The 23,583-nt window shown below is 43.8% G+C and overlaps 2 protein-coding genes across 2 annotated transcripts; one reads left to right on the top strand and one right to left on the bottom strand.

The window, feature by feature from the left end:
• The first annotated feature begins 786 nt into the window (after positions 1-786).
• On the top strand, positions 787-2,466 carry LOC108051545. Its single transcript, XM_017133676.2, has one exon. The coding sequence runs from the start codon at positions 787-789 to the stop codon at positions 2,464-2,466; it is 1,680 nt and encodes a 559-aa protein (XP_016989165.2).
• Positions 2,467-22,053: 19,587 nt separating this feature from the next.
• Positions 22,054-22,619, bottom strand: LOC108051542 (E3 ubiquitin-protein ligase TRIM50). Its single transcript, XM_017133674.2, has one exon. It carries the CDS (start codon positions 22,488-22,490, stop codon positions 22,155-22,157), a length of 336 nt encoding a protein of 111 aa, XP_016989163.2. The 5' UTR covers positions 22,491-22,619; the 3' UTR covers positions 22,054-22,154.
• Between the last annotated feature and the right edge of the window lie 964 nt (positions 22,620-23,583).

Below are 23,583 nucleotides of genomic sequence, written 5' to 3'. Positions count from 1 at the left end.
TGAATGGCAGCCAAAACAAGTCGGGAGCTGTTATAGTCAGCACCGAAGTTTCAAGACCCTTATCGCACTTCTCGAAAATAATTTTAAATCCTTGTAAAGATCCAGGGAATACTTGTTTTCGGATAACTTTTATGACTAAATCACTAGAGCACTTTAAGTATGAATAAATAGATATTAATGAATGACTTGTTCTTATCCTTGAAAATTTATGTTCATATGTACCTATTAAAATACTAATAAAATTATTTTACGTAAATGACCATTTACACAAGTCATGTTAGTTGTAATATTGCATGGCATTATTTTTATTGATGCACCTAACAATAAAACTCAAGTGCCCTTTTGGTAGGGTAATCATATAAAGCCAAAAATATTTCGGCTTAAAAATTCTACAGCTGCAGCTGGCCCTCTGGGTTTGGCTTGTCGTATTTTCTCTCTGGCTTTTTGTTTTGTTTCGCTGCATTTTGTTTTGTTTTCGCCTGCGTTGCGGTTGCCTTGCCCACAAGTTGAAAGGTCAGGAATTTATGGATTTTACATGGTTGCAGAGACATTTCCAGATACGAGTAATCGTAACTTTAACAAACTGGGAGTTCGCCTTGAACTCTTACCGTTCCTTAGCGAAGTCGCATTGATAATCGCTGGACAAACTTCATTTCCCGTATTGCAATTGTCCCCGGATAATTAAGTGCGATAAGCATTTGATTTCCAAAGCAAACACTGACGGCCAGAGAGCCGCTTCCAGTCTGGAGTGGTGTACCTCAGTCATTTCCGGATTCAGTGTTGACCATGTTGTCCAACGGTAGTCTTAGTCCTGCTCCTGAGCTGTTCGATCTATATGGTCTCATTCTGCAATTTTTGGTACCTTCGGAGACCACAGTGTTTTACTTTAACCCCACTGGAGCCAATTGCAGTTGGGAAATACTAGAGAGGACTAGTCTATCTCACCAACCTCAGATGTTTTGGAAGAAGGAAGAAAGTTATCCACAATTGTATAATCGACAAGGTAGAAACCTCTTTGTGATAGCTTGTTTATCAACGGACCATTTTGAGCGGCAGATTGGACTCTTGGCCACGAGTTTGACTCGATTAAGGTCGGTTAGAATCCTCATAGAGATGCAGGATAAGGAAAGCGCCTTCTTGGCCTCCCAAATCCTGTTGCTTTGCCAGCAAAACAGTATGCTTAATGTAGTGCTGTTTTTCCAGCGATGGACTCGCCCCTTTGCCATCTTTAGTTACCTGGCTTTTCCATATTTCAAACTCGTCAAGCACCGTTTTTCAGAAATATCTACTGCAAGTATTTATACCAATAAACTGGCGGACCTAAAAGGTTACCAACTGCGCGTACAGCCCGACTTATCACCTCCGAATTCCTTTGATTATCGAGATCGGAAAGGTCAATATCGAATGGGTGGATATATGTGGAATATTATAGAGAATTTCGCTGCCAGTATGGGAGCAAGCGTCCAGATTTTGTATCCGTCGTGGGAAAGAGCCAAGATTTCTGCAGCGGAAGTTATGCTGCAGTTTACAAGGAACGGCAGTTCGGATATTGGCCTGACCACGACCATGATTAGGTTCAAGCACAAGGAAAGGCAACGCGACTATAGCTACCCTCTGTTGTACTCTAGCTGGTGCACCATGCTGCCCATGGAGAAACCTCTGAGTGTTAACATCTTATTCAGGCATGTTTTGAGCCCTAAAACAGCGATATTTCTACTTTTGGCCAGTCTGTTGTGCTTACTGGTATTTCCAAAGCTGCTTCAATTTTTTGGTTTTACGATGCGAAGCCGATTAATGCGCTTTTCATTAAGGATTTTTACCCTGTTGATGCTCTGCGCCAGCTCTGCCCAACTGCTATCCCTGCTGATATCACCTCGGCTTCACAAACGAATCGAAAGTTTTGACGACCTCTTGGCCTCGGATTTGAAAATCTTCGGATTGCGTAACGAGTTTTATTTTATGAATGGAGAATTTCGAGCAAAGTATGCGGCTGCTTTCCACCTGACGGAAGACCCCAATGAACTATATGACAATAGGAACTACTTTAATACAAGTTGGGCCTACACCATTACCAGTATCAAGTGGATAGTGATCGATGCCCAGCAGCGGCACTTTGCTCATCCTGTTTTCCGCTTCTCGGACACCATGTGCCTTGATTTGCCGTCGCCCATCGGATTGCTAATAGCTCCGGAGTCAATCTACCGGGATCACCTCCGAGAGTACATACTGCAGGTGAGCCAGGCTGGATTAATAAGTAGGTGGATGTCCTACAGCTTTTATGAAATGGTCACAGCTGGTCGCATGACCATCAAGGACTACAGTCTTATAAATGTGATACACTCCCTGCGGATAAAGGACCTTCAATTATGTTGGCTGATCTTCTCAGTGGGTCTGGGCACTTCATCCCTCGTATTCACCATTGAATTGCTTCTGTTCTACACCAACGTATTTCTCAATAGTTTGTAGTGCTTGCTTGGCTTTTGTCATTTTCCCCAGCAAATAAAATAAATGCAAATTGCTCACCAGGAAGACACCGCAAAGACACGACCAGAGCCACGAAATAAGACTCCGAGTGCGAACCAAGAAACGAGCCAACCACAACAGATCCACCAAATTATGTAAAGCCTCAACACCAAAGAAGCAGTCTCAGACCAACAATTTGTGGCCTACTGCCACAGAGGTTGTATGCACTTAAAAGAAAATAAATACACTACTTTAATGATTCACCATTCAAAAAATGTTTTTTTAAAACAGTAAAATTATTTATGACCTCCGTTAAAAAAGGCGTCAAGCACTTAAAAATTAACAACATCAAAGAGAGCAAACAACTAGCAGGTGTTTGATCAAGACCCCGGGAAAAAATGGTCAATTTTTTAGTGTCATATTTTGGCAAACAACATTAAAAAAAGAAACAGCAAAAATCTTTAAAACCTTTCACTGCGCGTTAAGTTCTAATTCTTATCTGGCATAGTTTTTTTAAGTGTAGCAGGGGGAACGAGTGTTAGATGTCTGTTTCTTCTATTTTCGTAGGACAACGCAAAATCTGGCTGTCTGAGTTTCTGGCCTGTTTTGATTAACATAAAGCGAATAATAGACATCGACTGCCAACAACGTGAACAAATTTGATTTCACGATTTTGCACTATTTACCCAAAGAAGCCAAACTAACACCTGCAACATTGGCAACAACAAGCGGCTTTTGGTAATTTTGACAGCTGAAGATGCATTTTTGCTTAGTTGCTGTCAATGATATGTTGCAATATTGCACATCTCAATTACAAATGAGGGTAACCACAAATTAAATAGAGGCTTCCAAGCTCTTTTAAAAAACTATTTGGTCGAAGTAGGCATTGAGTAGGCTAGATTTTGTTATTTTTTAATTTTAACTGAACAGTTAATATTGGGGTCCTCGTCTTCGTGATGTGCTTATATTTTCCGGATGTGATGTTGAAATAATTTAATTTAACTTTCGTATTCCTCTCTTAAGTTTAAAGTTGTATTTTTGAATTATATATTCATTATTTATTTTTGCAGAGTAACTTAAGTTTTATTCTTGCATGTCTTTGATTTTCGTTTAAACTCGATTTATTTTGAAATGCTCCAGTAGAAATGAAAATCATTCCGCCTTTACCTTGGGTCCGTCTTATGACTCACTTGGCAGACCTGCTGACCCACCATCGCCGCGGTGGTTTCGACTGTCCAGGTGTTCAATTAAGCACTGACGTTGACCTTAATACTCGGGCCGCTGAATACGGATTGAAAAAGTGCCAGAATTTCTGACAAATTGTCGCCGAATGTGTGCAGAAATCAAGTTTATGGTCAATGGATAGCAGACAAAAAAAAAGATACAGCTTAGTAGTATGGATGTCAACAAATTCTGTTTGTCCGCTTAGAAAGTAGCTGGCATTAAAATGCCAAGAAAATGCCGATGCCGAGGTGCTAAAATATGCATTAAAATTGCTGATGAAGCGGCTTGTTTGCTGGCAGGATTACCAAATATTTGCGGCTGCCAAAAGTCAAAAGAAATCAATCAAAATGCCACAATCAACAACGACCACCACAAGGCGCCAAAAGGCAACAAAAGAAGTCAGGGAGAGAGGCCGACGGAAGCGACAGTCTGACGTGTGCCCAAGACGCTTAGTGGCTGCTGCAGCAAGCCAGGTTTTTTTCCTGCTTTTTTTATTTTGCTTCTTTGCAACTGCAGCATCCAGCGGCAGACGGACGGCCACATGTCTCTAAGTGGACAACAAAACGCCTCCAACACTTTTGGGGCGCGAAAAATGTGTTTGCCAAGCCAAGAAAAGCCAAGTCGCAGTCGGAGTTGCAGTTTTCCTGGCCAAGTGTTTGCGATTCGAGCCAAGAGTGCTTGGCTGAATGCCTAATGCCGCGGCAATTGCAGTTGCACTTGCAGGGGCGGGCACACAGGAACCCCGATGTATTCGCAAGTGTACATAAAAATAAAATAAATAAGCCCGCGCTGATCTTCATTTGTTGTTGTCGCTCAGTTGACATCGCCTTTGGCATGGCATCGTCATCGCCATCGTCGTCATCTCCATCTCCCTGACATATATTTGCATAGTTTTGTCGAGAACAAAATGGCAGCAGCGAAACAAAAAGAAATTCGTTGACAAGTGTCTGTCAGGGACATCGTGCCGGGCAAATTTGCATGTGGTCGCATCTCACGCTTTAGACACAGCCCAAAAGAAATACTAAAACGAAATTTGGTAAAATAGGAGAGATGCCAAGGTCACCGACACATCGAGCACCCTTCTAGGGTTCATTCAGTTTCTAGGGTAACTGTGTTTGTAATTTTGATGCAGTTCGATTGGGATGTTTGTTAAAATCCTTTACAAATGTTACATTTCCGCATTCAGATTAAGGAAATCTTTTTAATATAATGACTAAAGAAAGTTAATTGCCATTCAAAAATACGCCTTTACTTATACAAATAAAGATACAAATACGATAAAGAGTTTATTAACTTCCAAAGTAATTTACAATACCAAAGGTCTTTTACCAGAAAAAAACAATTGGTAAATTGAAAATAGACCGGATATTAACCCAAATATGGAACACGAAAATAGGCACATCATTCAATTGTACAACTTTGAAATACCTTCTTCAAGGGTATAAACAGAAAGCAAAGATCCGACTTGGCTTATATATTTTGTGGTGAAATTGTTGTTGCTATTTCCTTGTCTTTATTTTTACCGTCTTGTGTTTTGTGTGTCGATCTCGAGCGCACCTTTATGGTCTATTATACTAACGGGAATGCCCCGAGAGCAACGACAATAATAAGCAAATTGATTGAAATATGCGATATCATGGTAACCGCAACTCAAACGGAAACGCTCTGGCCGCTCCCTCCCCCACTTCCCCACTTCCCTACTGCAAAGCCATAGCACCCCCCACCCCACCGCTCGCAATTGTGTGGTAGCGCATTAAATGTCGATTTCGTTTTGCACCCGGGGCGCAGATACGCAGCCAGCGATACGGGAAGTACGCAGTGGTGCAGTGGTGCTTTATTGGTGGCTCAGTGGTGCTGGGTCACTGCCAATGCCACGCAGAAGAAGAAGCAGATGAAGAAGGGGTGCGGCCCCAAAATCCCAGCGATGACGCCCACCCGGCCAGTGGGCAATCTTGGAAGGCTTTTCCGCCGAGTGCTGAACGCCGAATTCCCCGATATCGATACCAATGTTAATGTGCCTTAAATAAATCATTAGCGCATTGTTTGGGGCCATAAAGAGCAATGAGGATTATTGCCAATTGGATTGCAAGTGTTGGCCAGGCATTGAACATTTAACGGCCCGAAACGGAACCTTACAGCCTAGAAAGTAGAAGTGAATGCCGCCATTAGCTAGAAATTGGATAGCCGATTCGATCTTCTTTGAGGCAGGTAGACACGCATTCGGCATGTAAGCTAGCAAAGAGCTAACTGCTGCCAAATTGCGGTTGCCGCCTGGCAACACGCTCCTAATTAGCATGCAGCAAGCCAAAAACTAGGTGCAACCTCATCTCAGACGATCTCGTAAAAAAAAACATGTTGCTTTTCTGGCCTAATGTTGCCCCAAAATGTAATACTCGACCGTAATGATAACTCTTGTGGCTTGTGTGCACTCGTCTGGCGATTTTTATTGACTTTTCATTGATTGCCGACATACTCAGAAAAAATCAAGGCAGAATTCTTTTTGAGTTCGCCGTCTGTTTTTGGGCGTAAGCGTAATTAAAACGCTGTAAAAACTGGCAAAATGTGTTAACCAGTTTATGCCGATTTAAGTCTTTTTGCACACCCTTGCCATTTGCTACAATTCACAATTTTTTATTTGTGATGCAATGGGTTTTAATGTCCCCACAGAGTTACAGTTTTATGCCATACATATATCGCTTTTGAGTGCAGTCTAATAGATACTTTCCATTCGGCACATGCAAATGTATGATTTCCTGCCGAAGCCGAACGGCCATAAATAGGCAATTTGGCGCTCTGGCCGTTTAACGCCAACAACATCATCGGAACGGGCTCGCAACGAATCGAATCGAATCGATTTTCGTGCACTTAACACCAACAGCTCTTTAACCCGCAACTAGCTTGGTATACCCTTAAAGGTTTTTTGTGCAACAATTTGGGGGAAAATGTTTTCAATCAGAAACGAGGCGGTAAGTGCCGGGGGATGGGCTTGCCACAGCACAGTACTCACCACCAATCAAGGCCAGCTCCCAGCTAGAGTTTGAGCCACAGCCACAGCATCATTATCAGCCGCCGTGCTGATTATCAACATGTGCACTGGCTGCTCGACAGCGCCGCATGTGCTTTTGCCCTCGATCCATAGATCAAGATCATAAATAGCAATAAGCCAGCCAGACAATGTCTGCTAACTGTTTCAGGCAATCAATCAATCCATCTGCCGCTGCAACTTCAGCCTCGGCGATTCGCGAGTGCTGATGCTGCTGTTGCTGCTGCTGCTGCCCGTTTGGAAAGTTCATTCAGTTGCGCTTCAGTTTTTCCTTCTTGGACTTGGGGGGAAAGGGTATTTTGGTATCTTGGTATCGCAGTATAGCCTGGACATAGGCTTACAGGGTACCAGCCAGTTGATTGCGGCAAGTGCTGCTCTCAAAACGTGATCGATTGATTTGCGCGATCGCTGCAAGAGCCACGGCAATGGAAGCAACGGCAAACGGCAAGTTCAACGAGCCCGATTGACTGACTGACTGACTGACTGCTGACTAGATAATTGTGGCGTTCTGCGGCTGATGCCACTTTTTGCACTAAACAGCTGGGGCAGACCGCATAGCTGCATTCCAGATCCAGCCCGGGATCTGTGGGCCAAGCTGGCTGGCAATCTGTCAGGCTGACAGTTGGCCCAGTCGCACAGCTCTGCCGGCTTTGATGATTGATGATTGTTGAAACGCGAACGAAATTATGATTAAATAAGTAATTGTAGCTAAACAAAAAGCAGCAGCGATGAAGACCACGATCGGCTAAATGCTAAGCGGCATGGCAGATTTGCTTTTTTATACCCTTGCAGAGGGTATTATAATTTTGGTCAAAAGTGTGCAACGCAGTGAAGGAGGCATCTCCGACCCTATAAAGTATATATATTCTTGATCAGGATCACCTCCTGAGTTGATATAGCCATGTCCGTCTGTCCGTCTGTCTGTCCGTCTGTCTGTTTCTACGCGAACTAGTCTATCAGTTTTAAAGATATCGAATTGAAACTTTGCACACACCCTTCTTTCCTTTGCACGCAGTATATAAGTCAGAACGGCCGGGATCGGCCAACTATATCCTATAGCTGCCATATAACTGATTGATCGGAAATGCCATAACTTTGGTGTTTGTAAAGTTAGGAAGTTGGAATTTTCTATGGGTCTTATATTTGGCCAATCAATCGACCTACCAAATTTCATAAGGATCGGCCGACTATATCCTATAGCCGCCATATAACTGATTAATCGAAATGCCATAACTTTGGTGTTTGTTAAGTTAGGAAGGATTTTCTATGGGTTTTATTTTTGGCCATTCAATCCGACCTACCAAATTTCATAAGGATCGGCCACTATATCCTATAGCTGCCATATAACTGAACGATTGGAAATGCCATAACTTTGGTGTTTTTAAAGTTAGGAAGTTGGGATTTTTTATGAGTATTAAGAATGCATCATATGAATAATTTTGGAGAATATAATTTACAGAGTATTCTGCAAGGGTATATCAACTTCGGCTCCGCCCGAAGTTAGCTTTCCTTTCTTGTTTTTATTTTTCGTTGTTTTTTTGGCTTTGGCCAAGTGCAGTTAGCCGGCAGCATCGTTGATCATGGCTTGGCTCAATTGCTTGGGCATTGGCGAAACGTCAATGTCAAAGTCGGTGAGCCAAGCTCTTGGACGCAGATGACAAGGTCTAGTTCAGAGCCAGCTAGGTGGTCGTCGTTCGTTGTTTCTACGCTTGGCTAAGGTCAAAAGCCAATAAGCCAATCACAAACTGGGCCACACACACCGAACATAAAGCGTGAATTGCTGGCGCAGACTAATTCCAACTTAGCACTCGTAATAAATTCAAAAGCGTTCGGCAATTAAATCGTAAATTTTTACAACTACAAATTTACAGTTATTAAATACATAATTTGTTGTTGTTGTCCGCTATTATTAATTACTACAACAGTCGGGTGTCACGCTGTAAAACAACAGGTGGGCAGGCGGGGAGTCAGCCCAAACGAAAGACTTAGGCAACGAACTTGAGTTCAATCAACAATTTCAATTAAAATGCATTTGTTGTTGCCGTGGCTGCTACGGCTGCTGCTGCATGGCAAGTCATGGGTGTAGTGGCACGTTTTTGTGCACATTATGCTGCGGCCAGGTGCGAGGGTCGCCGCACAAGTTGATGAAAAGTCCCCCCTTGATTGAACCGATCCCGATCTAGCCACCCTCCCACCTCCGTTTCCCATGGAGATGGAGCACGTGTGCCGGCCAGGTTTTTTCAAATAACACGCTCGACTCCCGGCCCTGTTGCTAATCGTCCATATTTGCCAATGTCGTTCGATCGCCTGCTCGCTGGTTAAACTCAACCATTTGGCCGATCGATGCTTATCGCCAAATGTGTTGAGTGTGCGCTGGCATAACAAAAACCATAACAAAGCCAAAACCCAAACCAAACAGATGAAGAAAAAATTAATTAGAACAAAATGCACAACGAAAAGATATTTACAAACAATGGGCGTGTCGCGTCGAGGGGAAACAAAAACGAAAAACATTTGCAGCTCGTATTTGTTTTCGGCCGAGACAACAATTGGCCAACAATTTGTGGCAGTCCGCAAGTCACAATTGCAGCCGCAATCGCAGCCACAATGGCAGGGCCTATCGCGATTTGTGTTCCTATGAATTATTTGCTAAATTGGCTGGCCAACAATTGACGAAAAGGTTTTCCATCTGCACGGACGAACCGGTTCCATAAAAAACACACATACACACACTGGAACAGATCGACGGCGGACAGTTTGCAACTAATTAGGCGTGGTGGCTTTTAATCAAAACGATTAAAATGCTTTCGGACAATATTTTTCCACGCCTAATCAAAGACTTTATGCCATTTTCTGCCTGACAGCTGCAATAGCCAGCAGAGTGGGACCCAGCGAATCTGGACTCGGAATTGGTTGGCAGCCGGGGGACCGTGGGGGTGGGGCGTGGCCATATCAAATTGTGGTACAATTTATTAAAAACGAAATATGTGTGAGCCGGGCTAAGTCGGGACAAGTCGACTCGGGCAGCCCGCAGACGATAACAAGTTGTCGAACCAGATGTCAAAGCGATTTGCAAATATTTGACAAGCGCAAAACACTAAAACAACTAAAAGAAGCCAACGGGTTTGCGGAAGATCGCGCGATCTATAATAAAAAAGGGGGCGCAACTGGGAGATACGGGAATTATTGGTGGAAAGATGAGTTTTTTATGGAAATAGGACTTAGTTTGCCAAATTTTATTGTCATGAATATCTCCAAAATTATTAACCAAAAAATGGTATAAATGGTATATATAAATGGGTAATTTTTAATGAAATAGTTTGTTCGGAACGAAATTATGTAGAAAACGAAATGAAAACCAGCATTTGTTTATTATATAAGTTAAGAAGAACAACTGTCTAAGAATCTTATGCTTAGAAAATATTTAAAAAACCCTCTTAGATATACGATTAAAAAACCCACAGGTCAAGAAAATAAAATGCATTACCCGAACAATGAAATAAAATATCGTATGCTAATGCCAATAAAGACATAAAATAAATTCCCATCCGAATACGCATGTTCCACCACGTGGGCCATTAAGATCGGAATCCCAACATGAATGCATTTTTGTCCGCTTATCGGGGTTCCATAATCTTTCTCCGAGGGCCTCAACTTCGCAGAGGCAGCAGCGTCAAAATAATAATAACATAAAACTTTATTTTATTTTTATTTTCAATTTAATTTTATTGAAAATCATCGCGAAACAAAATCGAACGAAAAGGCAAAACACAAAAGAAAACCGTATTAAATATCCAGTCGCGTGGCCGGAGAGGGGCCCTTAAAAAATGAAAAGAAAATTTAATACAACAAGCGACAGCAGCAGCGCACGCATTAAAACCGCAAAAGCCTCCCCCTGTCACTCACCTTCACGGCCATTGCCATCGGCTGGAAACGGAGATGGAGATTCAGCTGGGACTGAGGCTGGGACTCCGAGCCCGGCTCTGGCCACTTTTCGGCCATTGTCAGCTTCGAAAAATCTGATAAGTCGCATTATAAGAACATAAAAACACCCAAAACCAAAAACCAAAAAACCCGAAAACAAAACAAACCCAAAAACGAAACATGCACGAGGGAGAGAAAATAATTTCAGTCGAGCAGCGATCCCACAAGGAGAATGAGGAGGCGAAGGGGTGCAGGGCGTTGGGCAGCAGGATCCCCGGCATTAACAACTGCAGCAACAACAAGGCCAAGCCAAAATATGCAACATGCATGTTATTGCGACCGCTCTTGTTGTTACTGCTGTGGTCGCCAATGCAACTTGAAGGGGGAGAAATACATTCAGTCGCTGTTTGGCACGTCGAGATCTGTATATACTTTAAACTCCCTATATTAAAATAAGTGGAAAGTCCATATTTAAATTTTAAAAACAGCAGAACAGATTAACCAAAATATTAAAAATTTAAAATTTGTATTTAACTTGCTTAATCTTAAAACAAAAATTATTCCTTATTTTTACAATTTGGCAATTTATTTTAAAACTTCATCATGAAAAATAAATATAAACCAATACGACAAGTCTGCTAAGTTTAATGTTTAAACAATGCAAAAATCAAAGTACAACATATACAAGAAAGAACATTTTAAAAGAAAAATCCATAATATATTTAAGCCCAAACTTGAATTGTTATTTACAAGATTTAAATGAACCGAAGAAGGTGTCCATTCCCTTTGCCAGGGTAGTTAAAGGAAAAAGAAGAAAAAGACGAAAACGAAGCGAAAATATTTGGGGGCCTTGCAACGAAATGAAGTTGCAACAAGATACTTTACTTTACTTAAGGGCAAGTAGATGCACAACTGATACACGGACATGGGAGAGACTTGATTTCGGCCCCACTCCCCGTTTAATTTCTTGTGCAAACTTCGGGCCACTTGATGTGGGGCGTGTTAAGGCGGCGTTGCATGCAGCATCTCGGCCGTCTTTCTTGGCCAGCATCTGCCCTCATTTGGCCAACATCGCTGGCGAGGACATGGGGATCGGATGCGGACAACCGAGGCGGGGTATTGGCATTGTTTTTACGGCCTCATTGGAGTCGTTAAGCTGCGTTACGTGCGCATCATTTCGAGGTGTTCAATTAAAGTTTTGCAGTCCCCGGCTCGTGCTTGCTCTGTGCTTTGCTTTTAATTACTTCGGCTTCGAAGCTCTGGGATGGAATATGGGCTGGGATGGGATCAGATTGAGTAGTGGTGCAGCGTCCATCCATCTCGGCCTGGTGTGGCAATCAAGGCCCGGCCCAGGCCGAAATGCCGACAAAAAATGTAATTGTAAATAACAATTCCGACAAGTACGGACAGCGAGGAAAACACTCTGCCAGGGGGTCCCAGAAATACATACTCTCGGGTATATCGACTTTTCGATTTTCAATAAAGATGAATAATAAATGCCCCAATAAACGAGTACGTCGAAAGGGTATCCAAGCTTCTCTTGTATAGCTTGCCACTTCATCTTGATTCTCTCACTCATTTTGTGGCTCATTCACTTGACTCTTCGCCTATTTATAGACGATTTCATTTGTTGAAACTGTAAAACGCCTTTGGCCTTGCCAACTGATTGATGGCGTCGACATAGCATCGTATTTTGTTAGATTTATTTTCGGCTTATTTTTTATTACGCGTACCCCGCCAGTTGCTTTGATGGCGCGGCGGCAGCATGATGGGGCAGTTTGGAGTGCATTTTCCAATCGCCGCTTGGCATTTTTCGGCCGAATGTTTTCAGTGGTCTATCATAGGCCTAATAAACGGCCGAATGCGGAACCGCAAGCCTGCCCAAATTATTCGCCATCAGACTAATTACTTTGGCACTCGCTCGGCGGGCTTTCATCTCGTGTGGCATGCAACTTCAAGTCCCGCAGCCAAATGCAGTCAACACTTGGGGACTGGATGTGCGGCACTCTGTGGGTCAGATTGACCGCTGGCCATGGAGGATTTTCCTTTACTGGCCAATGGCCACCGGTCAACACAACCTACTTATTGCCGCGCTGGCAGACAGAGTCAAAGCCACAAAAGGTGATGATGGGGTTGATTACTAAGCGCGACTTTCCTTCTAACTCAACAACTGTACAAATAATCAAAAAATTTTTGGCGCATTTAATTTGATCGCCAGCACGTTTCGGCCCATTCGGTTGCGACTTTAATTGAAAACGATTTTCGGGGCGCCGTTTCCAGAGCATAGAGCACCAAATGAAAAAAATAAAAAACTGACTGACTGCAGCCAAATCCAAATCCGAGGGTCCACTATTACCCAGTGTCAAAATCGGTGCACGTTTTCGAGCGGCTTTCACCCATTTCGGTGGGCGTTGGCAAGGGCAAGAGTCTCATTTCGCTGGGGGATTTTGCTGCGGCTTTCCGACTTGATTACCACCTCGATCCGGCATTAGATCGAGCAAATTATAATCGTATTTTGGGGTTGAGTTCGGCTCAATTACTGATTAAATTAAGGGCAAAGCTGGGGCAAAAGTGTTTGACGATGGGCCAATATCGGAGATTGATCATCAGCTTAAAAGTTAGTTAAGTTAAGAACTCCGCTAGCAAGAAAATGAAACCCGATCTGCGCTGGCCATCGTTTCGGGTAAAATTCCATTTCTTAATATTCAGTTTTGGCAAACTTTTTACGACTAAGACCCCCCATAAAAATCGGTGTGAAATCGGTTAAATTTTAAGCACGCGCCCCGTCCATAAAAGCCGGCATCTCTGCCAACGTCTCGGCCAGCACTTGACCCAATGCATAGACAATAGATTTAATTTCCATTTGTCCGATCCGCAGTTTCGCCGGCGATGCGGGTGTGGCGCATCTCCGGCCACGTTTTCTTATTCGTTTTTGATCTGTGCGCCTCGATTAGGGCGACTCATCGCCAAACTCCGACAACAACGGCCACAAAGGGTAATAATAGAAACAGAAATCGGGCAAGCAAATTGACTGATGCCAGCCCCGCCACCAAATCTGGACCTCTGTCGCTCCCAATGCCCGATGCCCTCCCATGAGATGCCCTTCCAATCCATTTTATGCTCTATAAAGAAGCATCAGAATATTAAGATAGTGTTTGCATACAGGAATTTATGGTATGGAATTACAAGATTTTATGTAATAATTATTAAATATAATTTATTTTCCAAATTGATAACAAATGGAAAAGGTAATAATTAAAATTATAGTTTATTTTATAACTAAGTAATTTGTATTTATATTACCAAATCCTATTGGTTTGGTGTATTCTTAAAGGGATATTTTATCCCTTAACCTCTTTTTGATATTTTCTGTTTGATTTACAATCTAAGTTTTGACTTTCCTAAAATAAAAACAGTCTTAATTGACAGGGCTTAATAAAATGTTGATAGCTTGGATAATTTCACAAGAAATAACGTGGCACTCAAAATAATGGACAAATCTTTTAAATGATATCGATTATTTTTCGCCTGCTAAATTAAGCCATTTAAATAATAGCATAATATAAAACTCCCAAAATAATTGTTTTAATGCAGTAAAGGGTAAAAGAAACTTCGTTGTGCCGCGCCTGTCCTACATGAATTTGATGGTTTTTCTTTTGTTTTCTGGTTACTTTTGATTCAGTTTTCGTTTTCATTTGGGGAGAGGTCAGCGTTTGGGGCGTCTTGACCCGGCTTAAATGAAAAGCCATATTTCTGCGGATGCCTGGCCCCAGTTTCTGACGTGCGATCGATTGCGCCTGTCCAAACGCGGGGCCCTCGCAAATTTGTAGCTGTCCGTTGGCTGAGAGACTTCAACTCCAACTCCGACTTTAACTCCAACTCCAGCTCCGTTGGCAAGATTTCGGTTTTGGCCTGATTTCGATTTTCGATTTTCGGGGTTAGGCAGCAGAAGTCATGCACTTGCCGCGGCCAACGGTCGATGAGAGCAGTTGCCATTGCCCGGAATCGGAATCGGAATTGTCTTCTAATTAAGTGCATTTCGTTTAATTAATTTAAACTAACTGTAAATTGAGAGTTTGACTGCGAGTTTTTGGGCGCGGTGGCGTCGTCTACTAAAGTTTACTATGGCTTTGGCTCCTTTTCGATTCCAGGAGGTGGTTAAAGCTGGTAGGGGTGGGGGGTTGAGGATCGGACCAGGCCCAGCATTTGAGCTTGTTAAGGCTGCCGACTGGGGACGACCAAGTTTATTAGTTCGTGCCTTCATTTCGTAATTACTTCAATTGATTCTGCGCTGCTGATGGCAACGGGACTGCGACTGGTACTCTTAGGACTCTTGGCCAGCGAATCGAACGGAACTAAGCCCGGCTCAAGCCCAAACTTCATTGCAGCTCTTTGCGCGCTTCGTTGCCTTTGATTGTAAATCAGTTTACTTTGCCATTTAGAAGCCTTTGTGTGGCTGTTGCTGTTGCTGTTGCTGTTGGCTGACTGGCTTACTCTGGCTGGCTCTTTTGGTAGTTTGGTACAAAAGGTGAAATCACGATTTTCAAGTGCATCGCCATCGATACACAACGACTCCGTCTCGCTTGGGCCGTTGCAAATTGTAACTCTAACTGTACAACAGGTTCAAAGTATCTCCTAACAGGTACGCCTGCCCCGAAAAGGAGATCGGATTTTGCGACTGCGACTACGACTACGACTGCAACTGCAACTGCAACTGCGACTGTGGAGTCTTTAATTATCGCCCAGCTATGCCAGCGATTCGCCCCCAGCGTGGTTGCCACTAACCAAATAAACATAGCGCAGGGTAAAAAGTTAATTAGGCTTTCCTTATTTTCCCATTTGGCATTCCGGAAATCACTCAATTAGATCGCGGCCAGGCGAAAGGCCGCCAAATTGTGGCCATAAACCAGGGACCCCGCCATTCCGGCTCACGTGATAATAATCATGTGCGGAGTTTGATTTAATAAAGTAGCAGTCGGCCCTGGCGGGCAACTATAACAATAACTTTGGGGCCTTAATCGCGCCTAAACGACGGAGGAGGATCTCCTTTTTTCTTAGGCTTTTCTTTGGCGTCCAGCTGGCCGAGAGCGGGGTCAGGAGGCTTCAACACCTAGCTGGCTGACCCATGGCCAGCTAATTGACAGTATCGTGACTAAAATCAATTTGTTGTGAGCAGGCACAGCAACAAATTTCACAGAGGGGAAGCCTGCAGCCCGGCATGGCCAACTGCTCCCTCTATGAATGATTTACGATGCGTCGTTGCCGCGCTGACCCCGGAGTTCGACGTTGTTGAAACATCAAAAACACAGAAACAAAGACCCCGGCGACCATCAGCGACGCCCGCTCATAATCAGCAGCACATAAACAACATTTCGCCGACCACCGATCGGCAAAGATCGTCGATCGTCGATCGGCGATTTCCTTCCAAAGAGCCAAAGCCTCAAAAACCCCAAGACCCAAAACACCAAACACCAAACAGCAAACACCAAAACCCATTCCTATATCCCATCCTATACAGACATCGGCCAGACGAACATAATCAGCCGGGGCAGAGTGGGTGTCCAACTGAGAGCCGTCCCGAACCGATCAGCATCTTCAACATGATCATTACGTTTGTTTATTGGCGAAAATTTAGAAATTTATTGCTCATTCGTTACGAGCCCGAAATGTGCGTTATGGCATTATCATTATGGAAAGCCAATTCTGTTCTCACACTTTGGGCCATTGACAGGTAAATAGTTATAACTAGGCACACTATTTCTCTCTTTGTTAAATGTGCATTTAGACAACATTATCGTCAATCAACGGGGTAGCTCTCCGGGCAAGATTAAGCCGAATTAGGGGGCTTATACACGTAGGGTTAACAGGGGGTTTCCACCTTAACGTTTCTGCTGATTGCAGCCAAAAATAGACGCACAATTGTGGCCAGGGGTCGGATGTTAATTACCCCAAATCACCGGTCAATAATCAAAATGTTTGCAGCGCACAAACGAATTTTATTTTTGGCCAAAATGAAAAATAATAAAATGCTTTATGGGTCAAGTGCCTTAGCAGTTTTGGGTTGTTAAATTTCCTCATTAGCCAATTAGAGGGTCATAAAATCTGCCACAAATATGCGCATACCTTAACCTAGACTTGATCAAGCCATATGAATATGAATTGGGCGTAGAACTGGGTCTAGACAAATTTGAATGCCCCACAAGTGGACTTCCGTATCGGTCCTATAAATCGGAGATTTATCGCTTGCTATCCGCTGGGCCTTCAAAATGTGCTCCGCAACTGGAGCAGAAAAAGCCACCCTGCAATGACGTGATAAAGCCGCGTAATTAAAATATGAACAGCGTTCATCTGTTGGCCCAAACATGGCCTGGCGGTGGAGAAAATAAAACGCTGCTGCGCTGCTCCATTTTAAATAAATGTTTTATGGTAACAGAAGGCGCACAGAGCCACAGAGCCACACAGCCAAGAAAAATGCCAGTCGCATTAGCCGAGGCTCAAGGATAGAAAACCGGGCACGAAGAGCGGCTCTCACGCGGATATAGTTTGTGTGTGTTGCCAAAAGGCCAACACATGGCCAAGATCCGAAGCTAAGGCTGAAGCTGCGGGAGCTAATAAATTTCCCGACGTCTGTTGTCGGCTCGCTGCCTGCCAGCTTGCCAGCCTGCCTGCCGTTTGACGCTATTGATCGTTAAGTAAATTGTCTGCAATTATGCCAAAAGGGAAAATAATAGAAATTATAACGAAACCGCTCTGCTGGCTGTTGACTTTTCTATGGAGCTGGTGGGAAGTTGGCTTCGGATTTGGATTTGGATTCGAATACAGATTCGGATTTGAGCCTGTGACAGCCGCATTTGCGCATAAGTTGTGTGCCGCCTTATCTGGCCCGGAAAATGCTGGCGATCATAATTCTCGCTTAGGTGGCAAATTGCTGGCAGTTGCCAATTGCATGTGGGTCAGGCCACTCACGAATCCCAGGGCTCCAGACATCCTGACATTTATATTTATAACTCGTGCAGCAGCAGCCGTTAATTGTTTCGCTCTTGATAAGTGAAATTTACCGACTCCCGCCAGCTATTGTGTGTATAGGCCATCGCATAAGTTGGCATATACTTTGTTTGGACCACTCGTCGTGGACTGACTGCCCGACCAGCTGACTGACTGACAACTGACGACTGACTGGCCAACTAACTGGGCCCGTGTCAGCCGGCTTCTATCGCAATGTTACATCCGTGCGTGCTGTCAATTAACATGGCCAACAACCGAATCAATTAAGCACTGGCCGGCGATGCTAATAATGGCCACGCCCCAAAACCAGAAGCCTGTCATAAGCCAAACGAACAATCTGCATTCCGAGGGCGATTCCAACAGTAGTCTGACCAAAACTTAAAACCAAAGCTTGTCCTCCTGGCCATTTGATTGATGCTTGTTGCCAGCCAGCAGACAAACTGTTTAATTGGTAGAAAAAATAAAGACCGAATCTGCATTGTTGATTATATAAGCGCCGCTGGGTTGACAAATGTTTAGGCAGGACTTTGATCCTGTTTTCACACATTGTGCAACACGAATGGCCCACGACAGTTGAGCGGTGTTTTTTCTTGGTTTCTTAAGCTTTTAGTTTGATTTATTTTTAGGCTGGTTTTTTTTTTTTTGCCAACCATAGTTGTTGCCCCGCCCGCGCATTGTCACTTTCCGCTGAATGTGTTCGATTTCAATTGGAAATCGCTGGTACGTGTAAAAATATTTGTGCAACTGACTGCGTTTTTCTTTTGGGCAGTTTCTGTGTCTGTAACTGTTACTGTTTCGGTTTCTGATTGCTGCCTTTGATGCATTTCAAATGAGTTGATTTATGGCAAGTTTTTGGCTGACTGAATGACTGGTCGCCTGACTGACTGACTGACTGACAGACTGCCATACTGACGGAATGACTGAATGACGGACCTCTGCTAACTGGCTGGCTTGTGGCTGTCGCAGAGCATGAATGAAGGCTTGTTGATGTTGTGACAGCTCCAAAAACTGGCCAGGCTCACAGACATGTTAAACTGCTTTAATTACTCCAGCCAGCATGTGTATATACCTATCTACATATGTACACTGCTGATTTTTGGGCCATAGATTTATGAGAATTTATGCCGCACCCAGTTGCAGTCAGAGTCAGAGTCATAGTCACATTTGCAGTCACATATACATTTCGCGTTCCAGTTTTTTGAGAGCTGCCCTTAGCCAAAAGGAAAGTTTGAATGGGACACGATGGAACTTATCTTAACTGACCTGCAAATAGTTTTATTTCGAGCAGGGGAAAACAGCATTTGACGCCCACGCGAACACACGCCAAATACAACTAGTCCACATGCTAACCTTAGCCTTCATTTCCCCGGGTTTTTGTTGTTGTACCTTTTCTGTTTAACCATTCTAACATCTTTGGCTGCGGGAGGACTTTGATAAATTCCGCACAAACACACAAGTAATTTGAATAATGAAGCGGGGGCTTGGGCTGAGTTAGGGGGCATCAATCTGTCAACGCCGCGACGTCGCATTCTGTTGCATGCGCATGCGCACAGTTTGAGTTCGATGGGTTGCCTGCCACTGGCGGCCGGCCGCCAAAGAGCTAAAGATCCAAGACATCGCGTGCCGCCGGTTTCGCTCCTCCTGGCCTGGAAGCCAGATCCGCAGATCCGCAGCTCCGCAACTCCTCAGCTCCGCCGCGTGGGTCGTCGCAGTCATCGTCGTCTATCAATTAAACAAAGCGGCGCGGCGGCGGTGGCGGCGGCAGCAGCATCAACATCAAATGCAAGGCCGGCACGGCTGCCAGGTACTGGAGTAGGACTCCAGACCCGAGACCCCGGTCCCAAGACCCCAGCCCCAAGACCCGGCTGGACCCGATCCGTCCGGCCACCCAAAAACGCTGCTCCAGTTGCCATTTGAGCAGCGCTTCCGCGCTCTCGGCCAAACCAACCAGTTTCGTTTCTGTTGTTTGTCGGCACTGCAAAAACTAATGTTTAACATCACATTTTATTGCAAGTTAACATAAAATGCATATAATAAATTTAAAAAATAAAAATTAGGATAAAAGCGCTACAAAAAAATATACATCATATATTTACTTTACTACTTATTTATTGACGGAATATTTGCAAATCGTAAGAGTTATTATACAGAAAAAGAAAGTTCAAATAAAAATAATTTTTAAAAAGTAATTTAAACCATGTTATAAAACTTTTTATTGAGTGATTTTATAGCTTGGCGGACTTAATCTTTTTTAAAGCCTTTCCTTTCAAAGTTTTATTGGTAAATAACATTAAATTTATTGATGGAAAACTGTGATTTATCCTTTTTGCATGTTTTTATTATTTATTAATTTTTCAAACCAACCAACTCTTTCCGCATTGTAAATTTAAGGTTTACAAACTACCGTATTCACTTTTCGCCCAGTGCACTCGTTTTGTTTGACTTGGTTTGGTTTCGTTTCGGTTTGTGTGTTTCGCGGGTCTCGTGCAGGACAAACATGGAGCATTATTTAACGACACAATTCGTGCAACTCCCACGCATGCAAACGGCAACTCCAAACAAAACAAAGCCCCCCGAAAAAAAGCGAGGCGAAAAGCTGCAAAACTGAAAGCGAAAAATGCGAATTGAGGGTCTGAGGTCTGATGGGTGATGGCTGATGGCTGGGGCTCTTAACTGATGGCCCAGCGACCGAAATTGGCGCAAAAATGTCACCAGCCTGCACTCCCAGGCGAATTGGGTGGATCGGGGGAATCTCGTGCAGCCATCGATCATCGCCGGCTAAAATGTCAAATTGGTTTATCAGCCCACAGGAAAGGCGGCTTTAATGTCAGTTTAGCAATTTGACAAATGACTTGCGATAATAAAAATGCTAAAAATGTGGCACGTTTGCTGCATGTTGCATGCTGCGATCTGTTGAAAGCCGAACGTTCAATGAACCCTGGGTTAGAGTCTGTCTGGCCAAAACGACAGCCGATCTGGCCAGCACTATCGAGAGCAACTAATCGGCGATAAAGCCACAGCTTGTTAGCTTGTTAAATCACATGTAAGCGTGGCTAAGTTCGAAGATTGACGATCGCACATCGCGGCCATCGCCGGACATTCATAAATGAGCAATCGACGGTGTGTATCGCATTTCAGTAACTGCAGTTCAGCAGCTCGAACAACTGCCACAAATTACACGCAGGCCGGCGACAAGGGGCATTAATAATTGGCCAACTAAATGCAATATCGAAGTCGTCTGGCAAGCCTTATCAATAAAACTGTTTTGCCGGCCACGCCCGCACACACGCACTCCCAGACACCCCCCACCCATCCCACATCTCCTCCCCTTTCCCCAACGTACTGACTTTGCCTGCGATTCCGATTCAGATTCCGATTCCAGGATGACAAATTGCGCAAATCCATGAGATAGTTTTTGGCTCTTAGCATTTGCACGATCGCCCGGCCGTTGCATAATGTGCCGCTTAGATTTGTATCTGCTGCATGCGCCATGTTGTTGACTCAAAACGCTGTCAAAATGGCCAGCCAGAAATGATTCGTGCGATAAAGCGCCAAAAAAGACAACGGCAAACAAACAAATGCAGCCAGAGTTGGGAGTTTGGGAGTCTGGTATTGGGCTAGGCCTGCTCCACTGACCGCCGGCCAGCCATGGACATTTAATAAACATTTTTGCACCATTTTTCAGTCGCCCAACTGGCTGCTGCTGCTGCTGCTGCGGACTGCCGCTGTCACTTCTGCTAATGACCATCGTTAGCTGTTCATCTGCGGTCGGGCTTATCAATTTATCAGCCCCGGCTCCACGGCAATTAGCCAGTCTAAGCGTCTAATTAAGTTGCGCCTGCACGAGCAGATACAAATGCTGATCGATGGCGCAGCTTTTGCACTTGCAGATGGATGAGCAGTCGCCGGAAAAGCGCTGAAGCGCAGATGGCGATAGCCGAGAACACGGCAATGCTCTTGGCCAACGGTTGGGCACCTGACTTAGCCATCGATCTGGCCCAGAAGCTCACATTTATTTCGATACGGCTACAATGGTTTTAAGCGTTTTTCTTTAGCATCTTTGCGAAGCTGGATAGGGTCTTCTTTTCCAAGAAAAAACCTTGCATTTGTTGTTATTTATTTGTGTTTATATAACGCAAAATACTATAATTTAATTTATTTTATATCTGCTAAAGACCTGATTTTACTTTGATTACATTTGAATATGAATGTCATTTATGATTTCTCTGGTTTTTCTGTAACCCTTAACGAGTTACTAAAAAAAGTGATATGAATACAAGCTGTCTCTATACAAAGTATAATTTATTTTGAAATTAAATTAACATCTTTATTCTCATCGTCACCCATCTCCAGTGTGGCACTTTCCAAAAACAATCAGACAGACATTTTTTCCAAGAAGGCTAATTATAAAATATTATACACAATATATACAAGTAGACAAAAACAACAAGAATCACAGATCGTTGGCAGGGACTTTGTGCCCCACATTGGTCATCTACTCCCGACCGTTCACCAGCTCAACCTCCCGATAAAGCTGATCGAAGAACCGGCACTCCTGTTCCGAAAGGGTCAGCACCAGCGTGTCCAGCTCAACCTCGGGCAGTGCTACTAAAGGTTCGGATTCCTCTCCAGACGCGAAGGTCACTCGGCTGAAATCATCGAGAGGAGGAGGAAAGTCCGTCCTGAAATCGCGTCTACAAAGTGGACAGCGCGAGTCCCGAACAAGTTCCAAATATTTATCAAAGCACTCTGCGCAGAAGGAATGGCCGCAGGGAATACGGCGTGGTAAGTGCTGCTCATCTAAACAGAATATGCACGGGTTAGCGGTCATGGTCACAAAATTGCAATTGGAATAGTGTATTTCGCGTACTAGCTGCACTTGTATCTCGGTTTTTTTGTTCGACAGGCTTTAAACTACAAAATATAGGGGTCGCTCCGTAAATAAACTAAAATTGCCTTTAAGACTTTCCAGCTCCCTGGAGTGAAAGCTCACGGGTTGCTGTAATTTTTTCCGACTTGGGGACTTCATAGAGAATCAAACTAAGGGTTGTCTAAATATGCTTCTGCTAATTAAAGGTCTAGACTAGAGTTGTCAGTAGCTCGTGATGCGATAACTGACTCAAAGCCGACGACATGTATCGATAACGTTGTTAGTCGAGGCAACACCTCACCACTTCATCCCAGCTGCACCCAATTCTTGATGAAGTTCTCATTGAGATCGTGTTCGGATCGCCTCAGACCGTTCCCAGGCAGCTCTTTTGCATAATTCCATTTAATCTCGGCCAGAGTTGAGGGCAATTTTCAATTTGCCTTGCCGACGACGCTCCTGTGGCTGTTATTGTTAATACTGCCATTGTTGTTGCCGTGCGGCCGTTGTGTTGTGTTGTTGCCATTCAAATTGCATTAAAATCAATTACATTCGAACTAAACATAATTCATGTGGTATGGGTTAATACAACAAATTACAACTGACATTTAAGCAGAAACATGAAACGGACAATTTAACATGAGCGCGGCAAAAGGGGACAGGCTGCCCAGAAAAAGAGAGATATTAAGGCGAGCTCGACAAAGGCAACTTCTGGTGCTGGCAGGCATCATATGCAGCCAAAAAACGGCCAAAAAGATACGAGAAACAGTATTCAACTTCAGCTCAAGTTGGCCCAGCCGCAGTCAGCAATCAAGGCAGAGTGACCTTCAGTATCCGCAAAATGAAAATAAACAAAAAGACAGAAAAGGCACGAAAAAAGTGCAGCCCCACACACAGGCGAAACAACAATAAAATTCTTTTCTCACGATTGTTGACTTTAACACTTGCAGGGAAAAAATGGCCAAAAAACGAAGCAAAAAATTTCGAGTGCCGTACACTTAGAGAAAAAGCGTATATGTTTATAATTGAATCAAGTGAAGCCAAATGTTTCATAATT

Source organism: Drosophila rhopaloa, unplaced genomic scaffold (genome assembly GCF_018152115.1).
Source record: "Drosophila rhopaloa isolate 14029-0021.01 unplaced genomic scaffold, ASM1815211v1 contig_178, whole genome shotgun sequence".
In the NCBI taxonomy this organism is placed as follows: Eukaryota; Metazoa; Arthropoda; class Insecta; order Diptera; family Drosophilidae; genus Drosophila; species Drosophila rhopaloa.
The sequence above is the reverse complement of the archived record's forward strand: the minus strand, read 5'-3'. Positions and strand labels throughout refer to the sequence as shown.

Coding starts and splice junctions, on each gene's coding strand:
- LOC108051545 (XM_017133676.2), top strand. CDS start 787: ATGTTGTCCAACGGTAGTCTTAGTCCTGCTCCTGAGCTGTTCGATCTA.
- LOC108051542 (XM_017133674.2), bottom strand. CDS start 22,490: ATGACCGCTAACCCGTGCATATTCTGTTTAGATGAGCAGCACTTACCA.